Source organism: Chaetodon trifascialis, chromosome 6 (assembly GCF_039877785.1).
Source record: "Chaetodon trifascialis isolate fChaTrf1 chromosome 6, fChaTrf1.hap1, whole genome shotgun sequence".
NCBI lineage: Eukaryota > Metazoa > Chordata > Actinopteri > Chaetodontiformes > Chaetodontidae > Chaetodon > Chaetodon trifascialis.
Window position 1 is genome coordinate 25,321,928 of NC_092061.1, and position 12,631 is coordinate 25,334,558.

A 12,631-nucleotide genomic window follows, 5' to 3' on the forward strand; every position below is an offset into this window, starting at 1 on the left:
TATTGATATGAGAACATCTTCATTTGTTTATTTCAGTACAAGTACTTTGGAACTGGACTACCACCTGATAGTACAAGAAATTGTGAGTCTGCTGGACTCTGAGTTGAGATGGACTTCATCAGTTTCCCTGCAGCTTGTTGTAGCAGCTGTTCAAACTTAGCCTAGTTATAACATGTTTAATAAAAGGAGATTTACACTTCACTAAATTAAAACACATTTCAACAATTTATAGAGATGGAAATGTTGGTAGGTCCACCATTTCAACCAAACACCTGTAAAACGAATGACATTCCCACCAGCCTCAGCTGTACTTTGTGTTTAGTGCTAATTAGCAAATGTTAACGTGTTAACAGGCTAAACTAACTAAATGGTTAAAATAGTAAACATTCTACCTGCATGTCAGCATGCTGGTGTTAGCATTTAGTACTGCTGTGCCTAGCCGCAACTCAACAGAGCTGCTAGTGTGCTGATTCTTGTTACACACATAAACAGTGTAACTTGCACAGCTGAATGAACTAACAAAGCTAACTTTAAGTTGCAAATATCTTATAACCTGTGTACAGTAGAACAAAGAGTAAAAGAGTTCATTTAAATGCTTAAATGATTCAAATGCTGTTTACAGTATAATCTGGGAAGTTAATATTCTTTTACATTTTTGTACGAATTTTTATGATTTTTTTTTTACGAATTTACATTTCCTAAAACCGTGTGTTCTGTTGAACTGGATGACCAAGTCATTCCTGGTAACTTGGGAATATCAGATATTTTCCACTCCAAACACACATTTTTCTTTGCATGCACATACAGTATAACTAAACAAAGTCACACCTACATTTATACAGTATTTGTAGTTATATTTAATATGTCATTCGACCTCTTGAAGTTATGGGACAGCTTGAGATGCTGAGATGAGATGACTTCCTAGTTGATAGTTGGTCATTTCTTTACTGGACAGTGCTGCAGATGTTTCCTCATAACTGATTTACACCTCAAGATATATATGATGCTACCAGATGTAGCAAATTGCTAGCTAATAGTTAGAAACTAGGAAGGACTTTACAGACAGTCTTAACAATGGATTCAGGAATGGCTGGTTCAGCTGAATCCCACATTGGTCTGAAGTTCATTGAAGTGGTGAACGTCAGACATTGTTCATCTTGGCCTGATGTTGACCTGTGACATGTAGATTGCTCACTCATTTTTCTTGAGCATTCTTAATGGATTAGTAGTGCACTGAAAGAGGGAAAAGCAGTTAAAACCCTTAGGTACACGTATCCATCTGAGCTCTACTGCTCTTGCCTTCTTCTGTCTGCTCTGGCTGGAGCCCCCAGCTTCTGGAGAGGCCAGAAGAGTCCTGGCTCTGGGGGCTCAGCATCTTCAAAGCCACAGATCCACAGGCCAGAGGTCATGGCATGATGAAAATAAATCTGAAAGTATTTCCAAAGGCAAACAGCAGTCAGTGAAGTCCTAAGTGTCCTCATGTTGTTTCTGTAATGGTTTAAGTTTGACGAAGCTTTGACCTCCACTGGTTTTAACTGTCTCTCTCTCTACTCTTTGTTCTCTTTGTAGTTACTCAGCAGTTTGTGACTTTTTGGTAAATAACAACTTGCTGTCAGTAATAAGAGCCCATGAAGCACAGGATGCGGGGTAAGTTTGGTTACAATTTTTGATCCATTTCCAGCACATTATCATTTAGACTATGTGTGATGGGTTGTTTTGTTTGCGGCAGGTATCGGATGTACAGAAAAAGCCAGACCACAGGCTTCCCTTCATTAATCACAATCTTTTCAGCTCCAAATTACCTAGATGTGTACAACAACAAAGGTTTCTGTCTTTTTTTCCCTCACTCTCATTGTTGAATTTCCATTTTTTTTTCAGTCCTTGAATCTCTCCTCCCGTTTCTTTCCCTCTGTCAATCCTAGCTGCTGTATTAAAATATGAGAACAACGTGATGAACATCCGACAGTTCAACTGCTCACCCCACCCTTACTGGTTGCCCAACTTTATGGATGTCTTCACATGGTCTTTGCCTTTTGTTGGAGAGAAAGGTATATTTGTTTTTTGTAATTGGGAAAATGTGGACGGAGAGCCCAGAATAAACCCTTCATTGCATTGCCGATGGTTCAGTGACTTTGTGGAATATGCAGACCCAGGCTTACCCGATTGTCTTTCTCTGTGAAGTCATGGAATAAGAGTGAATTTTATAAATTATGCTGTTCAACAAGGTTTTGATCTGCAGCTATAGTTCACTCAGAACACAGCTGGTGGAATTTTAACACTAAGAGATGAATACATAAACAATGAAATGTTTACTGGTAAAATGTTGCTTTTTACTTCTAAATCACTCAGAGGTTCAGGCTTTTTTTTTTTAATCATCGTGTTTCTGTTGTTGCATGTGTTTTGCATTCTGGGGACTTTCCAGCTAAAGGCTGTTATTGTATAAAAGCCTTTGTTTCTATAGTTGCCTAGAAAGCTGTTTATATTTAGACTGACAGTAAATTACATACATTATTCTCTTTAGACAGCTTGAACTGAAAGTCCACCTAATCACAAACATTTCAATTTATTGCTTCATGGAAATGTACTTTTCCAGATAGAAATAATCCAAAGTGAAGACAAATCCAGCCACAGACATGTGTTTGGTACCAGTCTCAAGTTTTAGTGTGGCTCTTCTCCCCCACAGTGACGGAGATGCTGGTGAATGTCCTGAACATTTGCTCTGACGATGAGCTCATGTCAGAAGGAGACGACCTCTATGAAGGTAAGCTTGAGAGAGCAAAAGATGCTGTCATGCCAAATACGATGCACACTGCCTGGCACGTTGTGTTTGGTGATCAGCACTGTGCCTGTTGGTTCATTGAAGTTCTTAAATTTAGTTTTAATGTGGCATTTTGATTTGATATATCCTACAAAAGTTTGAATTCTGCATTCTCGGTGTACAGTGATGGTAGAAATACTGTTTGTTAGACACCATCCTGGCAAGAAAAAAAATCTGGGGAAAAACATGATTTTTTTTCGCATTTGTGTGACCATTTTGAAATTTAAACATGTAGCTCAGCACTGAATATCAGCTACTGGTTGCTTCAGTCTAAAATTACACGCAGTGCATGCAGCAGATCTGCTCATCTGTGCACTGATTTGATTGGGTTGTAGATTTCTAGAATTCTCTCTGCTTCTGTTTTCTTATTCTGTAAATAGCATTTTCAGTTTAGTGTTTAATTTTGATGAATTGAAAATGAGTCCTGGCACACACTTAATTGACATGATGTTCCACATGCCTGATGTTAATGAAGGAGTTCTGCTCCCTGGAGTACAGCCGCTATGCTCTGAAATACACCATTAAATCCTCAATTCATCCTTTGTTCTCTTCCCACAAGGCTTTTATACCATATATTAAGTGTTAAGAAAGCCAGTAGCAAATGATATGAACAGCAGTATTGAATACTCAAGGTGGTACTGTATAATGAGTCTTAACCTTACATTCTGGACTTGTTCCAGGTGGAACCACAGCGATGCGTAAGGAGGTCATCAGGAACAAGATTCGCGCTGTGGGGAAAATGGCCCGTGTCTTTTCAGTGCTCAGGTCTGACCCTGTCATTAATACTCTGCCTGTGATGTGCCTCTTCCTTTTTCATGATAACTCTCTGAATGGAAAAGGCTCCTGTACGTGTGTATATGGATCACAATGAGCTCAGTGGCACGGGGGTCAAATTACCAAATTGAATCGCAGGTCACTGTGCGGCCAGGAAGATGATCAAGTGCTGCTGATATGAATGGAGTCCGTTGAGTGCACAGTGAAAGCGTGTTTGAAAACACAATGTTGTTCTGCCAGGATTAACGAGCTGGCAAAAGATTAGTCATGATGCACCCAGACTGTATAATGACATTAGACATTATTCCAGATTAATGCTGTTGCTGCTACCTTGTCACACTGCTGCAAGGGGGCAAGATGAGCAGCAGCCTGTCTTTCAGGCCAGTGTATGTGGGTCATTGGTTTTGAAGGATTTTACAAACAGTGAAATGAAAAAGAAAAACAATCTAGATGTCATTTGGCCATACATGTTTGTCTGGTTTGGCTATTATTTGCAGAATTTTCAGAATGAACATATTGAATGAATATGCATACATCACATTTTCAAATACATTTTAAAAGCTATGCAAAATGCCTCATTTCTATTGTTAACCTCAGTGTTAACACTTGTAAGCGATCCTTAAAAATGTTGCTTCAGCTGCTAAAAATGACACAAGTTGTCACTGACCCACTTGCAGAACCAGGACACATGTTAGCAGTTTGGCTGCAGGCACTTAGAGCTGACAGTCCATCACTCTGTCAATACAGTGAGTGGGCACAGGTTAAATATCCAGTAATGACTGAACTTCTGACCTCTTGGTTACAGAACAGTCTCTTAACCACCAGGCGTTTGTGCTGCCTCCGTGCTTCCTGAAATGTAATCTATGTGTGTGCCTGTGTTTTGTTTGTGGACTAGGGAGGAAAGCGAGAATGTATTAACACTCAAAGGCCTGACCCCAACTGGAACTCTTCCTCTGGGCGTGTTGTCAGGGGGAAAGCAGACCTTACAGACTGGTAAGTGAGTTTTATACTCAATAACCCTCTTCTTTGATTCCTCCTTGCTAGCAGCCATTGAGCACCACCTACACCCCTAGGGAGATTTCCTCATCCCTCGTCACCAATTGTGTGTTGTTGTTGTTGTTGTTTTTTTGCTGCGATGAAACCTTTTTTTCTTCTTCATGGCAAGAGGTGATGTTCTTTTGCACCTCTAGTGCATCAATACAGAAAAACACACAAGATTGTAGATAATTGCAAAGCAATAGCATTATTTCTATCCTTTTCCCTGTATTAGCCATACCTGTAATAAAAGATGCATTGGGCATAATGCACTGTACAGTCATAAAGCTGAAAATACACTTAAAATACCCAGTAAATATGTAGCTGGAGGCAGTACCAGTCATCTTAGCTAACAAAATTTGTCTACCAGCACTTCTAAAACTCACAAATTAACAAGTTAATCTGAGAGTGAGTGAGTGTGTCCTATTTCTTGGCCAGAAGCGCTAACTTTCTGAATATTCACTGGCCCCCTCGCAACTGCTCCTGACTGGTAGCTGGGTTTTTTTGCCTTTGTACAGTCTGGCTAGCTGTTTCCCCCTTAGGCTTTCTACTCAGATAAGCTAAACTGCTGCCAGCTTCAGATCAGATTTACAGCATCTCTTGAACAATGGGTGGTATCAATTTTCTCATCTAATGCTCTGTAATAAAGTAAATATTTCCAAAATGTTCAAACCACAACTAGCAATTAATTTGTTTGTTTCTTGCCAAAAGTAGTTTTTTTTTTTTAGTGCAGCTACTGTGGACTTTGATTACAGAAAATATTCTTATCAATAATCAAGCGCTCCCTTCGTGACTCATGACTCTTCAGTGTTCACAAGAGTAACACAGGGACACGTCCAGTTCCAAAAGAGACAGAGATTACAATTTCTGTGCTGACAGTATTCTCAGTTCCTGATGCAATACAGCCACAGCTTCTGTTTTTGTGGATTTGTCATCACTGATGTAAAATGCATCGACCCGTTGAACCAGCTTGGTACTGAACACAAGATCATTCTTCTGTGCAGTCTGTTTTCCTGGACTTGTTTACTTTGCATGCACTTTTGATCATTATACCTACAAAAATACAGCACCAAGAGCTCCCTTCTCGCCGGGTCGCAAAAGGGCAGTGTGGGTGGAATTGTGGGTAATGTTTAACTGAAGTTGATGAGGCAGCTTTAATAGAGTGTGTACACCACAAAGTAATTTTAACACTACACATAACACAGAATCTGTCCATCCTAGCACCGCCCTTACCATAAATCATCACTGGATATTCTCTCTCGGTGAAGCTAAAGCTGTTGTTCAGTTCAGAGACCAGCCTTCCCTAGTCCCTTTGAAGGGTTCTAGATCAATGACGGCGGGCCCACCCCAGGAAGCGCTGCCAGCCTCTATGCAGCAGAAAGTTTTCAGGCTCTGGCTGGTCGGGGAGGTCAGCCTGTCACCTGAAAGTGTCCACTGACCCTCTGATCTAAAGGTCAGTGCCTGGCCTCGTCCGCCAGAGGACATGCTGGGAGTCATGCTTTGCCAGGCCGGAGGCTTACAGAAATTGCGGCGCAATCGAAGGAGAAACCACATGTTGGTGACCTTTTTGGAGAATGTCATTGTCCATGTCTCCTCCCCTAGCCACAGCTTTCAGATCAGCTGGGCCTCTTTGAACAAAGGGAGGGCAAGTGATTGTGTATTTTTGTCCATCCTTCTTGATTCCTCACTTTGTTTTTCTCGGTTCCACCTGTAGTTTTTGAAGCCACTGTACGACTGCTGACACTGTTTGGAGGGGGTGCTGCTCGCTGATCTTTGAAAACTGATTCCACCTGAGAGCATGCAACACCTCGCTAAAATAAGAGCAGACACCCAGTCCATGAATGAACCCCTCTCTGAGGACATTAGAGATTTAGCACAGTCGTTTTCCAACAACCAGAATTGTTTTGCCAATCTGGCTGCTGTGAGCTCTCATACATCTTGAGTGCATAAGCATTTCTCTGAGAAATTAAATGTCATGCGCTCAGATGAGTGTCTACACTGAGAGATTGAATTAGATGATTCTTTACACCTGCACATCCAAGAAGAAGAGAACATGGCTGTTTGGGTAATCAAATATGAAGAGTTCCAAAATGCCAAACATCCATTTTAAATGAGAAATATTAATCATGTAAAGTTCAGCACTGAGCATTTCTAAATTCTGCTCAGTTATGATCACACTCACGTACAATTTGGATTGAACGTGTGTGTGATTAAGTGAGTGTGTGTGTTTGAAAGAACATCTGATTGCATGTTCACTGCAGCTTTGCCTTCATATAAGGCTGCACTGCACAAATGCGTCGTCCTGCCTCGTCATTGTTACGCAGCTCGCCTCGGTCTTAGACTCTTAGTGCTCAACCAAATCCCCCCTCAGCTCTCCATGCCTAAGTCCTCATGACCCTTTAACACCCACACCATCTTAACTCTCCTGCAGGTTTCTTCCCTCTAACAATCTCACCCACTAACTATTGTGTTTTAATGAAGATTTTACAGTTGCTTGAATTTTGCATCCATAATGTGCCATGGGTGTTGGCCTATATTCTGCCATCTGTTTCCCCTGTTTATTATACCTGGGTTTACAGTTTGATGTTACTGTTGTATCTGCTGTCTCTGGCTGCCTTTGACGACTCCATTTTTTCCCCCCTTCCTCAATTCCCATTAACATAGCTACGGTTGAGGCAGCTAAAGCAAAAGGTACGCATGGCTGTGGCTTAAATCTCATGTCTCTGTTTTATGTGTGCCCCAACTTTCAAATTTCTACTTTTTGTCTTGGTTTTAATGTTCTTTCGTGTCCCCACTGTTTTTACATCACTGATTATTGCATTACTGTATATTACTTAATTGCTGGTTGCTCTTGCATTATCAAAATCTGTTGGACTTTTAATTTACGCGGTGTCAGTCAAGCAATAGAAGAATCACAGATAAGATATGAAAAGACAAACATGAAATTGAATGAGACGAAGCTTGCTTCAGACTAAAACTGGTACAACAAACATTGCTTTTTGGTGCAACGATTAAATGAAATGCCCTATTAAAATGCCTGCTTGTAGATAAGATTACTCTCTCCAGCCTTGATTGAATCAGGCTTGTCCGCGTACATCAGAAAAGTAAAGCCTATGCTACAAAAGAGGAAGTTATGTGTAGCATGTTTGACCTGGCTTGACCCTTGTTGACAAGACTTTCCCGGCTGTGGTCACATTGGCCTTTCTTGCCAAGTGTGGCTCCCCACATAGAAAAGCCTGCTAAGACCTGGCTGAGATAAGACCAGGGACATCCCTGCCTGGGATATTTTCAGAAGCTAATCCTGTTACACTATTTGGCTGTTGTTACGCTGTCTGCCCCTTCTGGTTGATAGTGGAAGTTGCTTGAGCCATCACAGTCATTTATTTTATCAGAAACATAAAATGTGAAAGGTTATGTTGGGGTGGCTGAGCTGCAGAACACATCACGAGACTGGGAAGTAGAACTTAACAGACAAAGCAAAGTGGAAGTGCTTTAAGGCTGCATAACTTTAAGCAGTGGTTTCCAACCTTTTTTGACTGATCTGTCCCTGCATCCCCATCAGATATGCTCAAATACCTCCTCGCAGACCCCATCAATCATGCTCCAAATGTGTTCATTTCAGTTGATTTAAAAATGCGTTTGTTAGTGTTTTTTTTTCATACAGTTGAGTCGTCAGTGATTAGATTAGTATGTTTGCATTCATACTTCAAACACTTGAAGTGGCAGAACTTGGTCCCGTCAACCGCCTATTCCTTCATATCTATCAATCTCAACAGTTGTACATTACTTTTAGCTAACTGCGTTACCATTACTGTTAGCTAACTATTTAAATTATTATCCATTGCTTTTAGCTAATTATTTCAACTGTTTAGCCCTACTGTTAGCTTATTATTGTTTATCCATTACATTTATCTAATTATTTCAATTTTTAGCCATTACTTTTAACTAAATATTTAAACTGTTTGCACATTACGTTTAGCTATTTCAACTGATTACATTTACTGATTACATTTACCCGGTTAATGTTAATCCATTAGGTTTAATGTTATTATGTCACTTGTTTATCTGTTAGTTTTAGCTAATGTTTAACCATTAGCCATTTATTTTAGCTAATTATTTTACTGCTATCCTTTACTTTTAGCTAAGTAGTCAAATCATATGCCAACTTGTATGTTCGCTTGCTGACTAGTTTTCACACTCAGTCACAACACTTGGCTTCAAGGTATTACAAGTGGCACTATGAGGTGCAGACTGTACAGTCTGTATAGCTAGGCTAGCTAGCTTGTGGTTATTGTGACAATGAATTACTAAAGATCAGCATCAAAGCAGTTTTTAATTCTGTCAGGGTGTTTATCCCATTAATGGAGCTCCTCCACAGTCTTCCCATGTACCCCCTGGCAACTGCAGAAACCCCCCTTGGGGAACAAGTGTTCCTGGTTGGGAACCACTGACTTGTGGTTAATTGAAATGAGCATCAGTGCTGCATGGTCACAGATATCTGGTTGTGCAAGAGTACCCTTGGGGACCTAGTTTCTATGGCTGTAAATCTGCCTATAAAACGTTCACATCAGATTGTTCATTCTCTATAAACTTGATAAATGAAACGACTGAAGAGTGTGTCTGAACAGTCCCTTACAAGTCTGCTTTTCATTTGCACACGTTTTCTGTCTGGTTTCCTTGGCTGTATCGGGATGTTACCGTAAGTCTACAGAGTGTGAGGTGTTTACTGTTGTAGCTTGTCCCAGTGGTGTTTGAAGACTAGGAGTCATTGTTTACCTGTGCATGTGCTGTATTCACTGATCATCCCTCCAGTACTAGGCTGATACTGTGCTTTGTGCTTATCAAATGAAACCTCACATAGAATCCACTTTGATTGAAGAATATGGTTAACAGCAAATATTTTCAGGGATGGGAGCAGGGAAATTACTCAACTCCACTTTCTGATCATTTTCTCTCGGCTCTGTCCTCTGCCCTTCAGCCATTCAAGGCTTCTCTCCCACGCGGAAGATTCGTAACTTTGAGGAGGCACGCGGCCTGGACAGGATAAACGAGAGGATGCCGCCTCGCAAAGATGGCCAGCAGCCAGACGGCACGACAATCAATACCAACACCCCCAACAAGAACGGCACTGATGGATAGGCAACAGAAACGACACACGCCCATCTACACACAACCCACACACATCAGAGCCCCCAGCCTCTCTCTCTCTCTCTCTCTCTCTCTCTCTCTCTCTCTCTCTCTCTCTCTCTCTCTCTCTCTCTCTTTCTATCTCTCTCTCTCTCTCTCTCTCCCTCCCTCTCTCCCTCTCTCTCTTTCTATCTCTCTGTCTCTCTCTCTCTCTCTCTCCGTCTGTCTCCTCTACTGAATCTGTCTGTCCATCTTCTGCTCACCCACAGTCAGGCATAGAAAGAAGGCCACATTGCTGAGAAAATAACTTCCAGCTGCTGAGAAAAAAACATATGGTGTGTTATCTGGGGGAAAACCTATTCTTATTTATTAAAGATGAAATATATTAGATATATTATGTCATAGCAACAAATCATTGAGTCGAGACATTTCACAGTTGTTCAAATGAAGTCCTAACTTATACATGTCAAAGTTGCAAAGAAGAGAATTTTCTAAATTTGAGTTGACAGTTAGATGAAGCCCTCGTTATCCAGGAGTTTTAGTGACTTTAAGGTTTTTTTTATTGTTGTTCTCCATGTGTTTGGTAAGGGAAAATTTGAAGTACAAAAACGATAGCCTCCACAGCCTCATGTGGATCTTGCAAGGTTCGTGTCCAGAAATGTGGCACTTGAGGTTATATGTACAGTGCAGTGTTTGCTTACGTGTGTCACTTGAAAGATGAGTTATCTTATGTATTGACTTGAGAAAAAAGAATAAGGGAAGTCAACTGTATCAGAACAATTATTACAAATTAATATTTTATACTTAAAGCAGAAATTTAATGAAGACTTATAGTCTTATTTATACATTTTCCACAAACCTTTGATGAATGGACTTTTGTTCAGTATTTTGTTCTTCCTGTATTATTATTTGTGAATGAAACAGTTCAAGTGAAGGATTAATGCTTCGTGTGCAATGATAGTTACTGTTGCTGGCTGTTCTGTGCTGTTATATCTTGTGTTCACTTGATGGCAACTAGGATGTTCTCGCTCTGCTAAACCAAAAAAGGGACACACAGTGCATCATGTCTTATTCTGTCACCACAGCCAGACCTGTCAGTACTCCCATGTCCTGCTTGGAGGCACCTCTTCTTCTCAAGCACCGGAGTAATGCCGACCCCACTGGGGTTGAGCAGGTTGTGGCACAAGAAACTGAGACAAAAAGGACAAGTTTTTCTCTTCATTTGTCATTCTGGACAGAGAGGACATATTTGCTCAGAAAGCAGAGGAACTGCCGGCCTTATGTCCTCAGAACAGACTGATGTTCATTACTGCTTAGGAAACGTCAGTGTATTTAACAGCATTCTGTGGGTTTGATTTGATGTTTTACTGTCAAAAATATGGGGTGTGCTTCTTGGGCTCTCCTTTGTTTCTAAAGCTGTATTAGTGTCTCCATCTACTGTTGATTATACAGAATGCAGATGTTTTTTGAATCGTGGTAACCATGCGTATCAAATAAGGGAAGCGTTTGACATTCAGTGAAATGACAGCACTTTGACGATGCTGTATCCAGACACAATGGACTGAGTCATTCCCCTCGGCAGGGATGATACTATAAAAGGTGCCGCTGCCACACTAACAGCTGTCTATTAAGGCCTGACAGTACTGTAATCATCTCAACCATGGCTGACTCACATATTATACAGTATATTATTTTCACAAGTCGCGGTCACACCAAGATGAAGACTATTAGCACTTGCTGAGGTTGCTGGTGTGTGTATGTTCAGCTCTCTTCTGGCCTCAGCACCTCCTCTCTTCTTCACAGGCACTCCCAACCCTTTAAGACCTGCTTTTACTTGGACACACAACCAACTCAACTGGTGCTTTGACACACCTGACTGTAATTCTTTTGTCTTTTTGTCACTCAGAAGAAAGGAGGAAATAAGCTTTAAGATTTGCTATGTTCTTGTGAATATACCTTTTTTTTTTTTTTTTTTTTTTTCTAATGAGGCATTTGTGCTCATGTGCCATGCCACCTTGGCCACACATGTCAAGATCTGTATGTGTGTGTGTGTGTGTGGATGGTGAACTGAGTCAAGCCAGGAGATTTTCAATCACACACGATTAAACATTAAATGTCTGATATTAACCTTCATATCTCTAAAATTTCCAAAATATTGTTGTTTGCTGTTATGTTCTGTAGACTTCTGGGGAAACTTCCTAAAAATTAAGTATTTCGGTTTACATTCATAACTGTGATGTTCTTTTTTTTTTTAAGATAAAGGCTTTATTGGGTGAGCCATACAGTATACTGACCTCCTGTTAGGTCCTATACATATCTCGCAGAATGTAAAAGATATTGTTCATCGAGACTCTTATCATAACTGTAAAAAGGGGTAAAAACAGTACCGTACTTGTCATGCGAGGCCATGAAATCTTTTATGTAGATGTATCACTTGAAAGAAAAGAATAAAATTCAAATACAGTGTTTTATTTAACTCATCTTGGATGTTGCTTCTTGTTATTTCAGATCACTTTGGACTCCAAATAAAAGTCTCTGAATTTTAATGTCTTCTTTAGAAAGTTAAAATGTCAGTTTTGTATTTACGGGTTGTTCCGTTGCCCCCAAGAAGACAAAACAAAACAAAGAAAATCATAAATATTGCTGCAGCTTTAATATTCATACAAATATGCAATTTAAATACATATATATTTGTACATAATGCTTTTGTACAAAGAGTTTATTTCCCATTATTCATTTACATTAAGCATTTCTGTTTTAAATACTTTTTCAGTGACACATAGTCATCCTGGCACTCCAGAACACTGGATCAGCATTCAAACAAAACCTAAGAGAAGGGACCGTGTCTCTCCTGTATTTGCCTCTCTGCACTGTTTC

The 12,631-nt window shown here is 40.3% G+C and overlaps 1 protein-coding gene across 5 annotated transcripts in view; it reads left to right on the top strand.

Moving 5' to 3' along the window:
• The window catches only part of ppp3cca (protein phosphatase 3, catalytic subunit, gamma isozyme, a), a 28,612-nt gene extending 16,378 nt beyond the window's left edge, over positions 1 to 12,234 (top strand). For 2 of the 5 annotated variants that reach the window (XM_070963589.1, XM_070963590.1), the window contains 7 exons: positions 1,570 to 1,647; positions 1,730 to 1,824; positions 1,923 to 2,048; positions 2,684 to 2,761; positions 3,499 to 3,583; positions 4,488 to 4,585; positions 7,292 to 12,234. In XM_070963589.1, the coding sequence (XP_070819690.1) occupies positions 1,570 to 1,647; positions 1,730 to 1,824; positions 1,923 to 2,048; positions 2,684 to 2,761; positions 3,499 to 3,583; positions 4,488 to 4,585; positions 7,292 to 7,602 (871 nt within the window). In that variant the 3' untranslated portion in view covers positions 7,603 to 12,234. The remainder of the gene's footprint in view (positions 1 to 1,569; positions 1,648 to 1,729; positions 1,825 to 1,922; positions 2,049 to 2,683; positions 2,762 to 3,498; positions 3,584 to 4,487; positions 4,586 to 7,291) is intronic. The other 3 variants (XM_070963591.1, XM_070963592.1, XM_070963593.1) reach the window with 3 other exon arrangements.
• The last annotated feature ends 397 nt before the right edge of the window (positions 12,235 to 12,631 follow it).